At 44.2% G+C, this 22,227-nt stretch overlaps 1 protein-coding gene across 5 annotated transcripts in view; it reads left to right on the top strand.

Moving 5' to 3' along the window:
• The window catches only part of JADE1 (jade family PHD finger 1), a 59,620-nt gene that overhangs the window by 24,955 nt on the left and 12,438 nt on the right, over positions 1-22,227 (top strand). For 4 of the 5 annotated variants that reach the window (XM_030313070.1, XM_030313065.2, XM_030313067.1 and 1 more), the window contains exons 3-9: positions 3,969-4,054; positions 7,038-7,195; positions 9,127-9,314; positions 11,880-12,091; positions 15,816-15,983; positions 17,538-17,654; positions 21,201-21,722. In XM_030313070.1, the coding sequence (XP_030168930.1) occupies positions 3,969-4,054; positions 7,038-7,195; positions 9,127-9,314; positions 11,880-12,091; positions 15,816-15,983; positions 17,538-17,654; positions 21,201-21,722 (1,451 nt within the window). The remainder of the gene's footprint in view (positions 1-3,968; positions 4,055-7,037; positions 7,196-9,126; positions 9,315-11,879; positions 12,092-15,815; positions 15,984-17,537; positions 17,655-21,200; positions 21,723-22,227) is intronic. The other variant, XM_032592899.1, reaches the window with a different exon arrangement.

Raw genomic sequence — 22,227 nt, 5'->3', positions numbered from 1 at the left:
ATTTTGAGAGACAGTCACGTGAGCAGGGGAGGGGCAGAGAGAGAGGGAGACAGAATCCCAAGCAGGCTCTGCAGTGACAGCACAGAGCCTGACTTGCGGCTTGATCTCACAAACGTGAGATCTTGACCTGAGCCAAAATCAAGAGTCAGATGCTTAACTGACTGAGTCACCCAAGCTCCCCCCACTACATAACTTTTTTTTTTTTTTTTAATTTAAAGGGGATGCAAAAATTATTTTGTTTGGATAATATTCTGGGAGCTTCTTGACCACGTGGGAGATGCCTGGAGAGAGCATGGCTGTAGGGAGAAGTGGTGTGATATTATAAGACTTCAGTCTTTTGCCTGTAAACTTTCTGTGAATGTAGATGTCAGTGCATTCCCATCAGGAAGCAGTGGCCCCACTAAGCTGTCTTTAAATGTATTATTTTCCATGACCTCGTTTTCCTAGAGCACAAAAGCATATCTTTTTTTTTTCTTTTTTAAAGTGTATCTTCTAATAGGTAAAATGGGTATATTCTTGGTGCTTGTCACCTTCAGTTCTTGAGTTAACAGTGGTGGTGATTCTTACTGAGCATGACTGTTTGTCCTCAGCAACACTACATTTTTTTTCCTCTTAAAATTTTTTTGAGAATCTGCTGTGTGCACAACACCAAGTTAGGTGTGGTGTATGTTGTAAATAGCCATCTGCGTCTTGTCCCTGATGTCTCTTGACACAGTGCTTGAAAGCAAATAAACCAGACAGAGATCTCCAGGAACAAATACCGCTGCTGGACATGGAAGGGCCTTTTAGTTCCCTCGTCAGATTCTCACCTGGTTCAGCAGGGAAATCTAGGTTTTATGTACAACCACCTGTGTAAAGTAAAATGGAGCATTATCTTTTCCTTTACTGTTACTGGATGATAGAAAATCATCCCTTTTTTTTGTGCATACATTTAAAGTATACACTTTGATACATTTTGAAATGTTTATACCCTTGAAATCATTACACTCAAGATAATCCTTCCCTCTTTTTTTCCCTAGTCAACCTCTGATCTACTTTTTGTTTTTACAGATTAGTTTCTGTCTTCCAGAGTTTTATGTAAATGGAATAATGCAGTATGTACTCTTTTTGTCTGGATTCTTTCATTCTACATTTATTCCAAAGTTAATTCATGTTACATGTATCAACATCTCATTTTTTTTATTGCTGGGTAATACTCCATTGTATGGATATACCGTAATTTGGATAATAAATTGTATGGATACCACTGTTCACTCATTCAGTTTGTTGGTAGATACTTGGTTGATTACTGGTTTTTGACTTTATTTATAAACCTCCATTTTGTCAGTTATAATTGAAATTTTATCTTTTCTCTAGTCTTTCCCTTTCTGCAAAGTGCTTGTAATAGATTATGTTTTCTCTTCTTCTTTCATTAGGTAAATTAAAAGGAAGAGAAACAGATTATTTCTGGGTAGACCAGAGTTTCTCTTGGATAATAATACTACCAGATACCCAATTTTGTAGCATCTTTGGGTACATGATTTTGAAAGCAAATGTGGCACAGACTATTTTTTCAAGAATATAGAAACAGCCCTAGAAAAATGTCTAAGTGACTGCCATTACTTGGAGTGTGTTCTTGGCTAGCAAAGCTGTACACTTCCTGGGAACCTTGGAAACTACCTGGGAGGGACTCTGACAGATCCCCTAGAAGAGGCAAGAGTGTCACAAAAACTAAAATTGAGCAAGTTTGCCGTTTCTGCTTTAACTGTGTAAGTATTTGACTGTAAGACTCACTTCCCCTCACTCCATGTTCATTTTTAAAGTATAGCAGTGGAGTGATTTCTTTTAAAATTTCTAGTTTTCTTATCATTTGTAACCCTTCTCGTAGTAACTCAAAGGAAAGGGCCTATGCCTTTTCTTCCCTGAATCTTTCTCCAACCCCTGAGCATCTTTCTAGAGTTGCTATCACTCTTCCTTGTCTCTTCCAGCCTGTGGGCTGGCCGGAGGGTGGCCTGCAGTACCAGATGGTGAAAAGGGGCTTAACGATGGGAGCCACCTGCCTTTCTCTCCAGGTTCCTCACTTCGCTTCTGCCTTTCCTTTTTCCACTGATGACCAGATTTAGAACTTCTGCAAGTTGGGTTTGCACCCCTGTTTGTGCCCAGAATCTTTCTTTCAGTGTGGGAGTGAAACATTCTTACTCATTGGAGTCTAAAGAGGTATACTTTTTTTTTTTTAAGGAAGAGTTTTTCTAAAATATTTACTGAACAGTATGGTAGGACCACCTGTAGGAAATCTAATTCTGCTAACCTAACAACAGTCAGTTGACCCAGTAGCAGCCTTCAGAACTGGTGATCAGGGGTAGTGCCCACATCTTCCCTGTCAGAGAGGAGTTTGGAAATCTTGTTTAGTTTTGGTCATTGCAAATCTGATGATAGGTTTATGTACAGAATCTATTTCTTGATGTCTCCAAGGTCTTAAGGGTGCTTTGATTCTCTTGTTCCTTGTCTCTGGAATCCATGGAGATAAGAGCTTCCTGTTTGAGTGGCAAGTGGTTTTGCTGGTAGAACGCAACTCCCTCAGGCTCGGGCTTTTATTTGCAGGGTGGGGGGGTTGTTAATTTCTGGGAAACAGTACAGTGTGTGTTCAGGGTAGAGGTGAGTAGGTAGTTAGACACCCACTGCAGGTGGTTGTGAGGGATGTTTGGGAGCTCTGGTGGTGATATGGTACCCACAAACAGGAGGCCACTGCAGTTGACCATAAAACAAGTGACAGGAGGCAGAGGTGGAGGTGGTGAGAAAAGAGGCTGGGATTCTGAGGTATTGGGTAGTTGCATTGAATATAAGTTGGCCATTGATTGGATGTGTCCTGAGTAAGGAGAGTCTAGGATGACTCTTAGGTTTCTGAATTCTAATAGAAATGATAGTGGTATTCATCAAAGTAGAAACACAAGAGGAATAAGAAATTTGGGCAAAATGTTGAGTCCAGTTTTTGTCGCGCTGAGTTGGCTGATCTAAGGAACCCGGAGCTTTATGTCTTATCTGAAGGTGAACGTGGACCTGGAGCTTGGGACGGAGGTGAGTGTGGGAATGCAAGTCTGACAGTTTCCTGGGCGCACTGGATAAGACTGAGTGAGAGGGCAGGGGTGAGTGCTCCTTGGGGAGAGCACTCGGAACAGGAAGGAGGAACACTAATATTTACGGGATGCATAGGAGACAAAGTGGACACCAGGCAAGAGAATTGCCACCTGGGTGGAGGGAGCATCTGAAGCAGGATGGAGTTGTTGCTATAGAGAGGTCTTCAGGCTTGAGAGGAACTCAGACATGGCGGCAGTTAGGAGACATGGGTGCCCTGGTAGGGTTTCCAGATTTTGTGGCTTGGTGGGGGAGATGCTGGATAACAGACCATTAGTTATTTAGAAATGTGGAAGAAATGCACAGAAAAGAGCCAGTTGGCCTTTTCTTGGGAAAGGGGAGTAGGCAATTTTAAGGTTATTTGGCCATAGCCCCTAGTCTATTGCAGTCTTGGAACTTTCCTGTTCTAGGGCATGCTAAGTTTTTATATTTGTGGAGTCAAGATTTTTTCTTTTTAAGTTTTGGTGGGGTGGCATTAGGATTGAACATAATGATCTTAGCATTTAGAAAAGTTTACTGAAAACTCCAATGTTTCTCAATTTGTATTTACCAACGTGAGACTTTGAACCTCATAAGAAATGCAGGCTTACAGATGAAGGCTCCACATGCATGATGCTCTTAAAAGGCCTTCCCTCCTGTGGGCTGTACCTGGGATACACAGTGAGAACCAGAGTAAGCTTGTTAGGCCTGCTCTGGAAAGTGAGTGGTTTAAGTAAGTACTGGGATTGGAGGAGCATCGAGTCATGGGGGAGGTGCTGAGGTGAGCCTTGCCAAATTTGGTTTAAAAAAACCCCTGTGAACGCACAGTGATTTGTGTGCTCTTAATTGTTCCTCTTTGGATATTTATTTGTCTTTAGGCCTCTCAACTACTTGGTCACAGAATTCCCGATCTCAGCACAGGAGAGGTTCGTGCTCCAGACATGAAGATCGAAAACCTTCAGAGGTATTTCCTGAGTGATGGTGTGATTGTGCATGTCCTACATGTGTGCATGAGAACATGTGATTGGCACACACCTGGTTGGTTGAAATTGATGCCTCTGCAATCATGGGCAAGTTATCTAACTTCTTTGTGCCTCAGTTTCCAAATTTGTAAGATGGGGATAACACAGGTGTTTGCCTCAGAGGATTCTTGTGAGGATTAAGTGGGTTAATACACAGACATTAGTACATACTAAGCACTTAAAAGTGCTCAGTAGTAAATGTTAGCTATTACTATTAATTATATTCTTTTTTTCCTTTTCTGTTTCATCTTCGCTGGCTCCCAACAACTTTTCCTCTGGCCAGGAGATCAGCGGGTTCGGCTGCTGCCAGTCACTGCCAGCCTCAAGTTAGTTTTGGCCATGAATTTGTGGCTTATTTGGCAACAACCCATTGTAATTCTGGGAGTTTTGTTTTGGCGATTACGCTTAAGGCTTTTCCCCTTTCTTTTTCAATTTGTTTCTTCTATTTACCTACTCCCCCACGTTTTGTTATCTGTCTGCCTACCTACCTACCTACCTACCTGTTCTCTATTGTCTCTTTATTTACAATTGCTTTTAGGTGCATTTCTCTGCTGGCCTTTGTTGATTAGGGCCTTCTACCAGTCCTGAGATAGGTTTTCTTTGACAACCTCTGCCAGGCTCTGAGGATTTAAATGATTGAAGAAAGGGCATTTTAGTTTGTCACGGTTTTCAGGTGGGCAGGTTGTGGGGAAGAGAGCCTTTGGTTCAGCCCCTTGTTTTGTGCTGCGTCTTTCACGGGATGACTCCAAAGACCACCTCATCCTGTAGCTTCAGAGCAGAGGCCTGCATTCCACCAGGTACTTCATTTTCTCTGACTGTAATGGAAGTGTTGGGGGACACTGTGTTGAGCAGTGTAGGAATTTTTAGTTGTGGAATAACATTCTCCATGAGGAAATGTACTTTATATCCTTTAAAATTGCAGAAAGTCATCCCAGGAGACATTAGATCAAACCTTCATGGGCAGGTGGCCATTTTATTGCCTTGATTATTCCAGGCCTTTGTCATTTTGAACCTGCAGTGCTCCCCTCCTTTTCTGAGGTATTGGAGTGGCTCTGCCTGCCTTTATTTCTTCAATTCTCTGTGCTGCCTCCACAACCACTGTACTGTCACTTGAGGGTAAAAATACAGGGTGACTCGAATAGGGAAGCTGGTACTGGGTGTGCTGAGCACCAGGCAGTGAGATGGGGCTGAGCAGCATGGATGGCACTGGTCTTGTCCCTGACCCCGGTTTTGTTTCTGATTTTTTTCTAAAGTTCTCTGAGTTCAGCAGTTAGTTCAGACTACTTTATATTTAGGTTAGCACTAACTCTGAACTCTGCCAGAGGCTTGGAAATTCATTTAGGGCATCTCTTTCAGTTTTTGGTGTCCTCCTCTGAGTCTTTTAGTAAAGGAATGGTGGGCCATCCTGTTCTCATCCTGTTGCTTCAGTTTGATTTTTTCCTTCTTTGGCAAACTCCCTTATTTATTACTTGTAAGTTGTAGTTGGAATGTGTGTTTTAACTGACTTGCTTCCTGTGATTTTTGTTTTCAAGGACTTTTCCTCTTTGGGGGTGAGGAGGGCACGGATGATCAAGGTCCTGTGCAGACCAGTGCGTCAGGTGGCTCAGGGCTGTCAGGGAACCTGATCTTAGTTGTGCTTTTGTGGAGGCTGCACAGCCAGGTTCTTCCTTTTTTCTGGAACGTTAGAAACAAGAAATGGCATACTGGTGAAAAGTCGGTGTTGAGAGATGGCAGCCTGGAGAAATGGCCTTTTTATTCAGACACTGCCTCAGACGGTGGTCTGACTATGGTGAAGTTTATTAAAGTGATCACCAGTCTGAAAAGCCACCAGGAAAAACAAATGGACCTATTAGCAGGCATATAATGTGAACTGTGCTTAGCAGCGTAAGAAAGAACTCACTGTCCCAAGAAGAGAGAGTTCAGCATTGTGACTTGTGTAAACAGAGTGTAGCTTACGGATGCAGGCTTGCTTCGTGCCAAATACAACTTTGGGCTGGTGCTGATGCCAGGGTTGGAGCTTCCTTATGTAGCCCTGAGACACCAGTGGACTGAGGATGGAGGATGAGGCCGTGGCTGTGCTCCTGCCGTGTCCCCAGTCAGGAGGAGCAGGCATGCCGGTGCCACTTTGCTCCCTCAGTACAGCGATACTTTTGAGTTTTGTGGGTCTGATTTTGGCCAGGTGAAGAGAGAGTATAGTAGCTTGCTTCTTTCTTTTACTCTCCTTCCCTCCTCTGCTTTCCCCACTAATGTTGCTTCCTTTGTAGAAGTTACATCAGGTAAAGGTGTGTAAACATGTTCTTTACAAGCCCCCTTTCTGACTTGACCCCATTGGTCTGTCCCCAATTCTCTCCCATATTTTTCTAGCCTGTACTTCTGCGTTGGCACCTGCCAACCAGGGCCTGACTCCCCAGCCACCTTGCCATAAGCCCTAGTGTCCTGGGAGGCAGGAGCTGGGTGGCTGCAGTCTGAGTATAGAAGAGGAGGCCCTGGTGGTTCTAGGTTTTGGCTTGAAGTGTTAAGTGGTTAGTGGAGTTTTATTTCTTAAACATCTACCAAAAGAGCACCCTTGAGTGAAATGCCTCCTTCCACAGATTTTTAGGTGTGTGTTTTCAGCAGCAGTCTTTGGAATTGAGAGTTCATGAGATTTCTCAGGGGAGGACAACGAGGTTTCTCTGTTGCTTGTCAGAGACACCTCAGGCTTGTGGAGTTGATGAGGAAGTGAGAGGGTAGTGTGAGCCGTGCTGCCCCCAAGCCTGAGAGGCCAAGCCTGTGGCCCACTGAGGGCTTCCGGTCGTCGGTCAGACTGGGTCTCTGCTGATACAGTGACCTTATTATGCAGCAGCTCCATGGTTACCCTGCAGCTGCCAGCACTCTGAATAAAAATGCAAGTATCAAATGTCAGTGACCCTTTCTCTCTCTTTCCAGGTGTTTAGGACAGACCTGATCACCGCCATGAAGTTGCATGACTCCTATCAGCTGAACCCAGATGAGTACTATGTGTTGGCAGATCCCTGGAGACAGGAGTGGGAGAAAGGAGTCCAGGTGCCCGTGAGCCCTGGGACCATCCCTCAGCCTGTGGCCAGGTAGACGTGCCTCTCCACCTGCCGTTGCTTTTCTGCCCTGACATCCAGGTGCCTGAGAAGAGCAGTGTTTCAGTTAGTGAAATGATGAGGCCTCAAGTGGCAATAGAAATGTGTGGAAACACATTTTAGGTCCATAGAGTAGTGATTTTTGAGGACCATGGGCCTCCAGACTACACATTCCAGCTGTCTTGGGAAGGTGCTGGCTGCACTTTCATGAGAGGAGGGCAGATTCCAAGACATTTTGGGAACTGATTGGGGGAGGGAAAACTTTTATTCCTCCACTTGTCCCTCACCTACCTCCAGATCCTCTTCACTCTGGAGAGGAGTGAGGACCCGGCTTCTTGGATATTGCGGGGATTGACTGCACCTCTGGAGAGGAGGCCTGCCAGGTCAGGGTTAGGTGGAAGGGGAGCTTAAGGGGAGGGCTGTATTTGATGAATTCTCCTATGCCTGGACTTTGCCCAGTTGTTCTTGCTGGGCTTCCTTTGGATTTGCTTACAAAGTACTTTTCCCCTTAAGGGTGTTGAGGGTCCGGGTCCTTGATGACTTCCCTCTGCATAAAGGACCAGTTTGCTCATTTCTTCTTCGCTGTCTTGCTCAGCTGACTGGAGGTTCCTCACAGGGAGAGAGGATTCAGGGCCTCTGTTCTCAACTAGCACCTGGTTTCTCTGCTGTGTTGTCACTCAGCTGCCTGCCTTGTGAAGTGGACTCATTCACTGTTGCTGATGATCATTGTTTTGGATCTGTGACAAATGTCCACATAAATATGCAGGCTTAAATGACCAATCAGATGCCCCTGTAGGCTGGACTTCTGGCCTGTGGAGTGGAATGTTAAACTGGGCTCTGCAAGATAAACACTGTATTTGCCTTAGAATCTGCATCTGGGGCACAATCCCGACTGTTTGAGTGCTGGCAGTCTGAATTCAGGAATTCCTCTATGAATCTTTTTTTTTTGGGGGGTCGGAGGGGGGCGTGGATAGAGGAGCCCAGCATCAGAGAAGTATGTGGTACCACAGCTTCTGGAGTTTTTAGTTAAAACCTTGCTCTTAGTTGAGTAGGAGAAATAACAACCTTTGGTTTGCCTGAGTGTCACATAGATAAAATCGCTCTGGTAATTGTAAGGTTGATGAAAATACTTTGGATACTCCTTGGACAGCTTGTTGATGCTGACACAAACTGCTGATGTGGTGGGCGTGTGGGGCTCTGATGCTGGGCCTTTGTCTTTAGGAAGAGAAGGCCCTTCATTCCATGTTGGGGGTGATTGGGTCTTGTGTCATTTCTTTTGAGTGGGGTATGGTGGAAAGCTCTTCTGTGGGTGTTAACAGGTTGGGGGAGGTTGGCAGTTATAAGGAGATCCTGAGTGTATGTTGGGAGAGTCCCCCACTTGGCTAGGCCTCTTAGATTCTTAGACTGATTAGTAATGGACAAGGGCTAGTTTTATTTTTAAGATTAGAGGTGATGGGTTTGTCCCCTTGGCTCTGCGGTGTTCTGCCATGCATTGTCCTGCCTGAACCTAGTGCTGGGCCTTCAGCAGGGTGGTCAGGCCTGATTGGTGGAAAGTGATTTTATCCTAAACTCTCGCAAGTTAGGTTGGTGTTGAGGTGTTGCCAGCAGAGCAACTGCTGTCCTAGATGAAGGCTCAGGGCATGTGGGATCCTGGGAAGCCAGTTGGAAAAAGCTGGTAAAGCTGGTTTTGAGGACTTTTTAGTGTTTTTTCACTTGTATCTTTTTCCATTTTGGGGGCTTAAATGATACTTCTACTTAGTTTTATTAACAGTGATGTTAATTAGCAGTGATGTTTTAAGCCAATTTGTCTGGTGAGAACCTGGGGTTTAGGGCGTTGGAAGTGGAAGCAAGCTTTGGGCCTTGTGATGAATTCCTTTCATGTGGCAGGAAGGGTAACGTGGCTGCCTTGTTTTCTTGTTAACTAGGGTCGTGTCTGAAGAGAAATCCCTCATGTTCATCAGGCCCAAGAAATACATTGTCTCACCGGGCTCCGAGCCTCCAGAGTTGGGCTATGTTGATATCCGGACGCTGGCTGACAGTGTGTGTCGTTACGACCTCAACGACATGGATGCTGCATGGCTGGAACTGACCAATGAGGAATTTAAGGAGATGGGTGAGAGACCATGGGTTGTATTGTTTTATTAATGAATGATGAATAGAGAAGAATTTTAGACATCTGGGTGAGTAGTAGAAGCTCATATCCTGGTGAAGGCAGCTTCATCATAGCTTTAGTCTCAGAATCGTGGGCTCTTTTTTGGAGATCAGCTTGTCTGGCTATGGCACATGTCTGTGGGCGGCTGGTAGACAGAGTGGTGGGATTGATGAGGGATGTTGTCCGTGGGTGTGGAGGCAGGATTCCCCATCTCTGCCCTGATCCACCCCCTCACTTATTTACCTCAAGGGAACTGAAGCCCAGAGAAATGAAGTGACTTCCCCAAGATGACAGGAGGGTCTGGTCTACAAAGTTTCCTGCTGTGTTCCCCGCCCCCTCCCACCGCAATGTCATTCAGATCCTTTCCTCAGCTCTGGCCTATTGTTTCTCATATTAAACTCCACTCTAGCCAGGCTCACTGTTTTCTAACACACCTCTTGTGTTTCTCACTTCCGTGATTCTCCTCGAGTCCTCCAAACCTGGAGTGCTTTTCCCTTTCCCTGTTCACTTCTGTCTGGGCTCTCCTTCCGTGAAGCCCCCGCCTTAGTTGAGCGCTTTGCCCATTATGGTTTATTTTCTATAAATTGATCTTTTTGTGTGTGTGTACAGCTTGGAGCTTCTGTACCTCATATGCTGGCACGTCCCAGTGTCAAGACCAGGATGGCACATGGGTTTCATCTCACATGCCACCTCTGATTGCCAAGGGCTTCCTGAAGTGTCGTGATGAGCAGGACCACTGAGGTCAAGTCTGGGCTCTGTGTGAGAGACTGCAAGGATTAATTGGAACTTGTGCTGTGGGACCTGGGTGGGAGAGAGGTGTTTGGTGGCTGTCTGGCACACAGTAGATATTTACAGAGTATTCGATGGTAGATTTGAAAGCCCTGAGGGACAAAGACTGTTTTTGTGTTGTATCAGTCAGTCGCTGAACCTAGCACAGGGCCTGGCACATACCAGTTGTTTTGCTGCCATGCTGCTCACCAGGCTGTGGCATGGGAGCAGTGGTGCAGACTGAGCTGGGAAAGTTGTTTGACAGAGTATATCACCATCTCCAAAGGTCCCTGCTTTTAGGTTTCAGTAGCCAGGGTATTAGCAAGCCAGGAGGCTCTTTTACACAGTCTGTTCATAAGTGTTCAGAGCTCCCTTGGACAGAATACCATTCAGTTCCAGCTTCAAAGATTATAAAGTTGTGGTTTGTAGTAGCTGTGTAAAGACCAGTGTAATGCACTTGACTGGCTAGGTGTCCTGTCTTAAGGCAGAGGGGTACAGCCAGAGACCCTGGCGGCTTTGGAGGTGGTTTAAGTAATGAGCCTGGCCTAACTCATCAGATTGAATGGTAGTGTGGAATACTTCCGGCAAGGCAGATTATGTATGTGGTTGTAACGTAAATTGAACATATGCTTAAAGATGTTTGTTTTATTTTTATTGTTCTTTGTAATGCTAAGAAATAATTATGGAGCATAGGATTGTATTTTCAAAGCCACTGGTAGTTTCAAAACTGGTAGGAGGAATTGAGATATGAGTGCCCTGGCCATGCAGGCAAGTAACTTATCAGTAATTAGGGTATGAGGTGATAGCTGGGTGCTAGATGACTTTTTTGAACGTGCTTAGAGCTTATCACAGTGTTAGCTCTAATGTGTTCTTCAGATTTTTAAAAACTTAAAGTGTTAATTTGATGGTTTTATATTTATCAAGAGTGCATAAAAGTTACTGGCTCTAATAACATTTCTGTTTTTTCTTGCCACTTACATGTTCTTTTAGAGTATTTTTAGTCTAACCTGTTTTTTCTTTCTGCATGAGTATTTTCATTGTAGGAAGTTTAGAATATCTCCACAAGTGAGATAAGACTTATTTTCTTCCACCACTCCTATAACCATGATAACCACTTGAAATTTATTTTTGGTCATTCTTGCATAAGAATGCATTTTATTTGATTCACAATGAGCTGTTTCCTTTGCTTCAGACATTCCTTGTGTTTCTGTCTTTCATGTGTCTGATTAACTATGCATCTCAACTTTGTAAATTCAGGGAGTGAGGAGGGATAAACCAGTTAAAAACATTTGTGTGCTCACAGTGAAATCTGTTCTCAGAGCAACATTTTAAGTAGCAAGAAAGAATGTTTTTCAGAAAATACCCGAACTCTTATATATGGTCATGGTTTTGAAGTCCCTTCCATGTTACTTGTGGTTTATAATGTTGTAATGAAATGATAATCTAACAATATACGTATTTAATATCCTTAAACCCTTTTGGGATTTATCTTTTGCTTTTCTTCTTACAACACTACATTTTCAGCACCTGTCCATAGGTAACAAACTGTTGCATGGAAGGTTGCGTCTGCCTTTTAATTTGAAGATCCTTCCTTGAACAGTCTGAGAGGCCTTCTTCAATAGAAAATGGGACACTCAGGATGGATTTAGTTATAAGACGATGTATTATAAATATATTAATACTGTCATTAGTACTGTCTTACTGTAATGTTTATTAATATAGATGTATTAAAATGTTCTTGTGGCATTTTTCCTTCAGGAATGCCTGAGTTAGATGAATACACCATGGAGAGGGTCCTGGAGGAATTTGAACAGCGATGCTATGACAATATGAATCATGCCATAGAGACCGAAGAAGGCCTGGGGATTGAATATGATGAAGATGTTGTCTGTGATGTCTGCCAGTCACCTGATGGTGAGGACGGCAATGAGATGGTGTTCTGTGACAAATGCAACATCTGTGTGCACCAGGTATGTGGGCAGCAAGGCCCAGAAAGGAGCCACCTGGGATGTGAGCTCATCTGCCACCAGGGAGGCCAGAGGTCTTCCACCACATAGGGTCTATTTTCCTGCTGTCCTTAGTGAGTTAAAGAAGTGTGCCCTATGGATGATGTCTCTTTTTTCTAATTGGTTCTTACAATGTTTGAAGTATTTCCTGTTACTTTTTTTTTTTTTTTTTTTTTTTTTTTTTTACAACTGGAAGAATACGATCCTTTATGGAAATCCTCCTTCCCTCACCTGTTTTTATTTCTATCCATAGAAGTGAGGTTTACTTAAAAAGAATATATGAGCCCCCCCTGCCCTGGCTTTCACACTTGAGTTTAGATATTAACACTGTGGGGGGTGGAGAGCAATTCCTAAAAGGTGGTTAGTTTGCTATTATTAGTTTGTTAGGCTGCCATAACAAAATACCACAGGACTGGGTGGCTTAAAACAACAGACATTTATTTACGATTTTGCAATTCTGAAGGTGGGAAGTCTGAATTAAGGTATGTTGACAGGGCCATGTTCCCTCAAACTTGTAGGTAGGGGAATCCTTCCTTGCCTCTGCCTGGCTTCTGGTGGTTTGCTAACACCTATTTTTTGGTTTACAGCTGCATAGTTCTGGTCTCTGCCTTTGTTGCCACATGGTGTCCTCCTTGTGTGTCTGTCTTCACACATAGCCATCTTCTAAGAACACCAGCCCTGATGGATTAGGGGCTCACCTCTGACCTCATCTTAACAGATGACATCTGTTAGGATCCTGTTTCCAAATAGGTCACATTCTGAGGGACTGGGTTTAGGACTTCAACATATCTGTTTGGCACACAGTTCAACCCATAACACTTGGTAACGTGTGGTAGTATGTAAACTGTGATATTGAAGAACAACAAAGAGGTCCCTTTTCTTAAACTTTTTTTCCTGTCCTTCCTGATGCCAGTTGGCATCTGGTCATTGCTTGCCACCATCCACAGAAAGGTAAATCCTTTGGCTTCAGTAAGGATAGGCACTGGGTGATTTTAAAAGCTTGTGACAGCTGACACTCTTCTCTCTTATTTATTACTTAATGCAATAATGAACTAATTTAGATTTCTGTGGGGACACATGTTCATATATACTCTTAGGATTTAAAGGGTTGTCTGTCATCTATTGATGTTGAGATTTAAAACAAACCTAAAAGCAAGACTCGTGTACAGTAGGTCCTTGGGTGACCTCTCAGAAAGAAGAATCCAATTTGTTCTGTGAAATTCTTCTTCATCATTTTGTTTATAATAGGTCTTCCTCGTGGGCTTCCTCTCTGCCTGGAGATGTCACTACTGGTGGCCTCTTGTCAGCTCATCCTGACAGGGAGACGTGAGGCCACAGTCTCTGCTTTAGTTGTGTTACAAGTCATCTTGTAGCTCTAGGTTTTCAGATTATCTGGGAAATTTCCTTGAGATGGCAGAATTCTTGCAGTGGTTTTATTGTGTCAAGATGATTGTGACTACGGATGTTGCCTTTTTGTTGCTGGTGTTATTTACCTGGATGATGTTTCAGTACTTTTCATACCATTTTACTTATTTTTTTTTTCCTGAGAATTTTGTTTGAAAATAAGGGTTCTGTTTGAAAACTAGTTGAACGCCCTGTTGTATAAATGAATTCACTGATGTCAGATGGGTTGTCCAGGATCCCACTATGGTTTAGTGATAGAGTTGGGACTGGGACTCAGGACTCCAGACCCCCCACACCTGTGCCCAGTCCTCTGTTCCTTACGTCATGTCTCTTTTCCTTAACATCTACTTCACCTTCCTTTTGACGTTTTCTTCCAGACTTCTTTTTAAGGCATACTGTACATAATCTTTTAATTTAGCTTAGATTTGATTTTCCAGAAAAAAAAAAAAAATCTCATTTCAAATGTGACTTTCTCTAGAATGCCTGATACAGACTTTTTTTCTTTCTTTCTTTTTTTTTTTTAGTATTTGAAACCTTAATAGTATCTTTTAGTTCTATTAAAAATTTTTTTTTCCAGTAAGTCTGTGTTGACAGTGGCTTACTCATGGCACCGGCTTAGTGCTCCTAAGCTCCAATCTTGGTGTTACTTAACTTTGCTCCTCATGCTTGTGGTTTCCTTTCTGCGTCCTGGATATTCACATTGCATAGTGGCTGTGTTTTTCCTGTCTGGAGGATCGGAGCTATGTTACCGTGACTCTCGGCTTTCTGACTTCTGGGTCATTTAAGGATAAAGTTCTGAACAATCTGGTATATTTAAAGGTTCTGAATGTGCTCCTGGTACCATCCTGGTTTTGTGTCTTCACTTATTTAACATTTACCTTTTCTTTTGAACCATCTTAATGACTTTAGTTGTAAAATCCTTGATTTCAGCAGTTCAGGCTATCTTGTTCAATTTTGTCATTTTGTGCAATGCAGGCTTTATTTTAAATATCAGCTAGAGGTACCTGGGTGGCTCATTTGGTTAAGTGTCTGACTCTTGATCTCAGCTCAGGTCATGAACTCTTGGTTTGTGGGATCGAGCCTTGTATCAGGCTCCATGTTGGCAGCGTGGAGACTGCTTAGGATTCTCACTCTTTGCCTCTCCCCCACTCGTGCTCTCCCTTTCTCTCCCTCAAATACATAAAACTAAAAAAAAAAAAAAAATAGATATCAGGTAAAGAGACCAAATTATCTCTGTCTTCAGTGTCTCATTTTTCTGTGCCTGTTGTGTTCACTTGGGAGAGTGATAGAGTCTAGTGAGTAGAGTTTGCTGAGCTGTGAGAATGTGGATGTTCCTTAGTTCATTTTTTTTTTTTTTTTTTTAAGTTTGTTTATTTATTTGAGAGAGAGCATGGAAGTGGGGAAGGGCAGAGAGAGAGAGACAGGGAATCCCAAGCAGGCTTTGCACTGTCAGTGCAGAGCCACATACAGGGCTTAATCTCAGGAACCATGAGATCATGACCTGAGCCGAAACCAACAAGAGTTGGTTGCCACATTATCTCTTTTCCTTAACATCTACTTCATCTTCCTTTTGACATGTTCTTCCAGACTTCTCTTTAAGGCATACCGTACTTAATCTTTTAATTTAGCTTAGACTTGATTTTGCAGTAAAAATAAAATAAAAATAAAAATCTCTTCAAATGGGACTTTCTCTAGAATGCCTGATACAGACTTTTTTTTTAAGTATTTGAAACCTTAATAGTATCTTTTAGTTCTATTAAAAATTTTTTTTCCAGTAGTCTGTATTGACAGTGGCCACCCAGCCCCCCCCCCCCCAATTCTTATTTCTGAGGCTATCTCATTGAACAGCTTTCAGAGACTCAACTGCTTTGTGCATTTTCCCCTCACTTTGTATCCCACCCACATCAGCAAATCAGAGGAGGAATAGCTTCCTATCAGTTAGCCTTGTGAAGTGTTTCAAGAATTTGCTGCCCATTATTTAAAAATTTGGTGTGTGTAGATAGGTGCCTCTAGCCACACAGCAAAGCAGAATTTCTATAAACTTTTTTGTCCTCCAGGTGTTTTCAGGACTGTCCCCTGGTAAATGAATATGTGTTGTCCCAGATACCTCCTGGCTGCTGCTGTCAGGCTGCCTGGCATTTTTGCTGAAGGGAGAGGGTCTCCAGCTGGGTGGACCTGGGAGTACTTCTGTTAAAATCATCCTAGGTGTTTTTAAATTAATAGGTATATGGGGAAAAGTAAATCTACCTTCTTTCTCTGTTTTCCTTGGGGAATGGCTTCACAGGCCTGTTATGGAATCCTCAAGGTCCCAGAGGGTAGTTGGCTATGCCGGACATGTGCCCTAGGGGTTCAGCCAAAGTGTTTGCTGTGTCCCAAGAAAGGCGGAGCTATGAAGCCTACCCGCAGTGGCACCAAATGGGTCCATGTCAGCTGTGCTCTGTGGATCCCTGAGGTAGGTGTGGTTCTTACTAGTAGCTTAGCTCAGGAGGTACTGGTTTTTAGCTGGGCACGGGAGTGGGGAACTGTTCATAAATAAGGGGTATTGTAGCTAATGAGTAAAAAGACAGCTTTTAATTGCTGTCTCCTCCCTGCCCCCCAAGCTGAATCTCAAGTGTATTGTCATCCTGTCATGGTATATATTGTGGGAATGTTAACTGGAAGCACCAGTGATTTGGACTCTCAGTTGGTGGTGTTCAGACTTCACTTCAGAACTGTGTCATGGCCAACCCACTGCTGATACATGTTACCGGGAGTGGACCTGCAGTGTGGCCTAACTTTGGCCTGGGTGCCACTGTGTCCTTCCCCAGGGATCAGCACTACCTCTTTCATTTGGCCTGGGGAGCCATGTAGCATGGTTAAAGAGCCACTGCTATAGGTCACATTTCTGTGATTTTTTTTTTTTTTTCAACGTTTATTTATTTTTGGGACAGAGAGAGACAGAGCATGAACGGGGGAGGAGCAGAGAGAGAGGGAGACACAGAATCCGAAACAGGCTCCAGGCTCTGAGCCATCAGCCCAGAGCCTGACGCGGGGCTCGAACTCACGCACCACGAGATCGTGACCTGGCTGAAGTCGGACGCTTAACCGACTGCGCCACCCAGGCGCCCACACATTTCTGTGATTTTTATTAAAATTCTTACTTAGCCTCAACCTTTTTAATTTCAGGTCTGGTCTAATTTATTTCAAGTCCCAGACCTTGACTAATTTAATTTGCATGGCTCACTATGAGAATATCATTTGTGATTCAGATTTCAGCATTTCTTTTGGTGTGTGATTTTGGGTGCATTTTTCCTCCTGAGGAAAATTATCTGGGGATGATTTGGATTGTAGTTTCATGACTTGGGTTTTGGTACAACTGTATCTCACGGTTTGGTATTAACAGCTATGCAGTTCAGTGATCCAGGCTGAATGCAGAGAGGATACCTTATTTATCTTGGTAATTTTCCACTTTGAATGTAATGATCTTTTCTGATTGAAGAGAATGGTATTCTTCAGTGAGAGAGGTACTAAAATTAGTTTATATTTACTCCATTGTTCACAAACTATTTAAATTAAGATTTTCAGTCTTTACCACTTCATTGTGGGCCAGAGGTATATTAGATAGTTCTGTCCTGATACATAACTGTCTTTGCTGTCAGACACTCAGGTGAGAAGTGAGTATTATTGGTTATCTGAGTGTTTTTATAAATAGGGACATGTATGTCAACTGAACTCCCCTTCCTCCCTCTCCCCCTACCCCCATGTATGGAGGGCATGGGGCACGGGCCATGTGCTCTGGGCTCTCCACTCTCTACTGCTACTGGACCAGAGCTGGCCCCTGACCTGTCCAGATGCTTTAAAGTAGGGGTTTTCCTGTCATAGGAGAGTGCATGCATGCCTGCCCCTTGTTGCTATCAGGTAGGAGGTCTGCATGTAAACAAGATCTTTAAGTTTCTATTGTCCATGCTCAGTCCTTGTTGGTCTGATGGCCTCTGCTACCCTGTCTTGCTATTCCTTGGGCCTATAGGTGAGCATTGGCAGCCCCGAGAAGATGGAACCCATCACGAAGGTGTCTCACATCCCCAGCAGTCGGTGGGCGCTGGTGTGTAGCCTCTGCAATGAGAAGTTTGGGGCCTCCATACAGGTAATCCTCTCAGTTATGATGGCTCTGTTCTGGAGCTGGACGAGGGAGGGCTGTGTGAACTCTTAGAGGATTTGGTCATGGAACTAGAATCCAGAAAGCAGGGCAAGGTTCTCCCAGCCCTTCTGAGTCTGCTGAGGAGTGATTCCAGCGGGGTATAAACACCTTTAGCTGGCGAATTGTGTCCAGTGTAACCAGAACCTTAGCTGTAACAATCACAGAGCAAGTCAGAAGTCCACCTGAGCTGTACAGCAAATCAGTTCATTTCTGGTTTCTACCTTTCTGCCCCAAGCCTGGCATTGCAGCTCTTTACACAGGCAGGGAAGAACCATTCTTCAGGGAAGAACCATTCTTGACACTGGAGGGTTGGCTACCTTCCCACCTGCACTTAATGCGGCTGGTGGCAGACCAGCTCTGTGAGTTTTGGTGCACACATGGGGTGCCTGAGACCTTAGATGTGCACTATTCCAAATCAGCTTGCTGTGCTAATAACTTTAGCGTTTGGTAGAGAAGATTCTTTGGAGCACCAACTGGGTAGTGGGACACCCATGAGGTGCTGCACCAGGTGTTGTTTGCAGAAGTGTTATCTGAGTACAGGTTGGACATCTAATTCTTCCTGGCACCTAGGATGTGTGGGATGGAGTGTGTGTGTCTGGGGGGAAGAAGCAATAATGTTAAAAGTTTTGCTTGCATATTCCATGTCCACACACAGACAAATGTAGAAAATCTTTAGGTAGGATTATGGAGAGAATGTAAATGGTGTGCTACTTTTTCATGTTTTCTAAAATTCTGCTTGAGAAATTGACTTCTGGGGCTCATGTTATTATTGGCCTTTAGAGTCATGACTTAAGATGACCAAGATGCTGTTTCCGCCAAGGTCTTCAAATGCTGTATGTGGCTTTGGCTCTCAAGGTCAAGTCCAGCTCTTCCTCTGGGAAGAAAGTCCAGCTCAGGGCCACCGGTCTCAGTGACACATTCTAGGAGTAGTGGCTTCTCTCTTGATGTAGAAAACACAACAGATCAGCACAGATACAAACTGCCAGTCTTAGGTTTTGAAGAAATGACCTCATGGGGCAAAATCATTTTGTATTTTGGCTGGTAAATCTTGTTTCAGTAAAGTTATCTACTGACTGGAGGTTTTAAAACTTTTTCATTTTGTAAGCCTAGTATTTCTACTTTTCTTCATTATCACCTCCGCTGGAGTTCGAGAATCCAGAATGTAACGAATATTCAGAGGGTGAGGCATGAGATAGCTGGTGGGATTTGGCTGCAGACCTTGAAAATAGTGCAGGGTTTTGCATGTGAATAGAATCTGTTTAAAACATGACAAACACCCTCTGGCCTTTTGGGAGAAAATGGAAGAAAAAATTTTTAAAAAGCCTCAGAATGAAAAACAAGCATTAGAACCCTGTGAGTGTGTTTCTGTATAGACATACCCACGTGAACACTTGCAGGACACAAGCAGAGGCAGACCGAGGGAAATGGAAGTTGTTTCCTTCCATGTTACCTGATGTGCTTCCGAGGATAAAATTTATGCCCTTTCCTGAGCACACCTATCCACGTCCTGAACTGATGTTTGTGAGAGGTGGGTAAATGAGACCTTTGTTTCCCTTTTGAAGAGAGAACGATAAAATGACTTTTTTTTTTGTTGCCACTGACCTCTTTTTCCCAGAACATTAGCTTGAAAAAGAGGCCAACTAAGGTTGATGATTTTTCATATCTTCACAGAATAGAATGATTTTTATTAAAGAATTCCTCTCTGAAATGTCTGCAGCTGTAGAGGCTCTGGTTTATGTTTCTGTAACATCTGTTTGCTGAGTCAACCTGAATAGGAAAACCCAGAGGAAGGCCATTTGGCGCCTTTACAAAGTCCTGTATAAATATTCCGCTGCAGCTCATTCCTCTTTAAGGTCCGAGCGCTGGGTTAGGGGTAGGTTAAGCCAGACCCAGATAGCGTCTCAGTCATCTGTTCCCACTTTGACTTCCCGCTTGGCTGCGCGCTAGAAGGGAGGAGCACTTTGTATGTTGATGATAGTGGCCAGGTGTGTATGTGTGTGTTCTGCCACTAAAGCTGATTTCACACATTTCTTGGAATTGAGGTTATTTATAGGTAAAATTAACAGATTTATGTTAGTTCATATGCTATAAGTGTTTGTAATGGGAATGGTGAAGGGAGCTGGATTTTCTGTACTTGTGGGTATAAGAGACTTTATAAAAATGGAAGAAATCATGGCTGGCAATGAGTCACCTCTTAAATAACGAAATGACGAGGGAAAAAAAAACCCCAACTCAAGCCTCTGCCATTTGTGGTTCTGGGATTCGGGGTTTGTTGAATGAGTTTAATTAAGCTTTTCAAGCTGGCCTTGGGCCACTGGGTTCTGCTCCTCTCTGCAGCCCTGGTGTGCCCGGGGATCACTTGGCCTCAGACAATACAGTGTTGCTTTTGAGGGACTGGCTTTAGTCACCACAAGGAACCTCCTTCCAGGGATTCACCCAGCAAGATCAGATGGGGAGAAGTTAATGACTTTCCTCCTGCTGGGCTTCTGGCTTGCCATCTGAATCAAGGCACTAAATTATAGCCCTGAGCAGGCAGTGAGAGGGAAGGTGTTCAGTGAGGAGGAAGGCATGGCTGGGTGGTGCCTGGTCTCTAGGTCGACCTCCCTGTGACCCACAGGAAGCAGGTCCTTCATGGTTCTGCTGCTCAGCAGTCAGGCACACGTGACGCTGGGAGTAGCCGGTACTACCAGTCCCTGCGCACACTGGTCTCCGTGCAGGGCCTGCGCTGGTCCCTGGAGCCTTCTGCATATGCTGGAGCTTCTTCACGGGTGAGGAGACCTTTTCTCATCTGCCTTCCTGTGCTGGATTCTCTTTTCTCCTTTTCTTTCCTGCTCGTCCAGGAGTTGTTTCATTCATTCTCCTCAGACGTGAGCAGCCCTTGGCTGCTTGGAGGAACTGTAGCATTTATTTTTCTACTTGTGTTGGGCTCTTCTCGGCTGGGGGGTGAGAATGAGGATTCACGTTTCTTTAAAAACTCTGACTAGCAGTCATTCTTCCTGAAGAGATTCTTTTTCAATCTTCTAATATAAGCACACTTTTAAAAGAGTTCAAATCTAGGAACACCAATTAATGTTTCAAAGTTTACTTTGCATGTTGAGCACATGTTCTTTTTAAATATAATCTGAGTGCCAGACCACTTTTGTTTGTGTGTGGCCTTTGTATAATTGTGTCTGCTTTTAGAGGCGTTTGGGATGCAGTTACCTTTCTGGGAGTTGGGTTGGTTCACCAAACCTTTCAGCCAAAGGGTTGGTTCACCAAACCTTTCACCTAAAGAGTTCCTTTAAATTCCAAGCCTTACCTTACTTAAAATATGACTCGGTGTACCAGGGTTGATCCAGGTAGAATGTCCTGCCCCTGCACGTGTTCGAGGTGCTGCTGCTCTTCCTGTGTGTGCGTGTGCGCGCGCGCGCACGCATGGGGGGTGCTTGGCTTGGAGGGGCTTCAGCCCCGTCACTCCATAACGGTCTCTTCTCTCCTCTGTGTTCTTACCAGTGCTCTGTGAAGAACTGCCGCACAGCCTTTCACGTGACCTGTGCTTTCGACCGGGGCCTGGAGATGAAGACCATCTTGGCGGAGAACGATGAAGTCAAGTTCAAGTCCTACTGCCCGAAGCACAGCTCACATAGAAAACCCGAGGAGAGCCTCGGTGAGGGGGCCACTCAGGAGAATGGGGCCTCTGAGTGTTCCCCTCGGAATCCGCTGGAGCCTTTTGCCAGCCTTGAGCAGAATCAAGAAGAGGCCCACCGGGTGAGTGTCCGTAAGCAGAAGCTGCAGCAGCTGGAAGATGAGTTCTACACCTTCGTCAACCTGCTGGATGTTGCCAGGGCCCTGCGGCTGCCTGAGGAAGTAGTGGATTTCCTGTACCAGTACTGGAAGTTGAAGAGGAAGGTCAACTTCAACAAGCCCTTGATCACTCCAAAGAAAGACGAAGAGGACAATCTAGCGAAGAGGGAGCAGGATGTCTTGTTTAGGAGGCTGCAGCTGTTCACTCATCTGCGGCAGGACCTGGAGAGGGTAATGATTGACACTGACACCTTGTAGTGACTTAGAAAAGAAGATTGCAAAGAGGCGGCTGCTCGCCCAGAGCAAGGAATGGTAGCCAGTTCATTTACTCTCAGACCCTTGTACATACTGCAGCATGAGGTTGTGTTGGTTCAATATACTTATGGGCCGGTAAACTCATTGTACATATGTGTAAGACTGCCACAGAGTCGGGAGCTTCTCTGTGATTTATTTTTAAAACACTTTCCTATTAATCCTTATTGTTCTTCTGTAAGATCACATGGGGTGTGTCCCCTCCGCCTTTCATTCCAGTACTAGCGCCTTTCATTCCAGTACTAGCGGGAACTGAGCCCCAGGGAAAATGACCAAAGGATTGGCTCAGAATTGTTTACAAATGGAGTTAGAAAAGAAAACCAGGTGGATTTAATTCGTGGTGGGGGCGGACAGAAGTAGAGAGATCTCTTGTTCAACCTGGGGAAACACTGGGTGCTTGTGACGGGCTCATCAAGGAGAGCGA

Source organism: Lynx canadensis, chromosome B1 (genome assembly GCF_007474595.2).
Source record: "Lynx canadensis isolate LIC74 chromosome B1, mLynCan4.pri.v2, whole genome shotgun sequence".
NCBI lineage: Eukaryota > Metazoa > Chordata > Mammalia > Carnivora > Felidae > Lynx > Lynx canadensis.
This window is presented reverse-complemented; position numbering and strand designations above follow the sequence as displayed.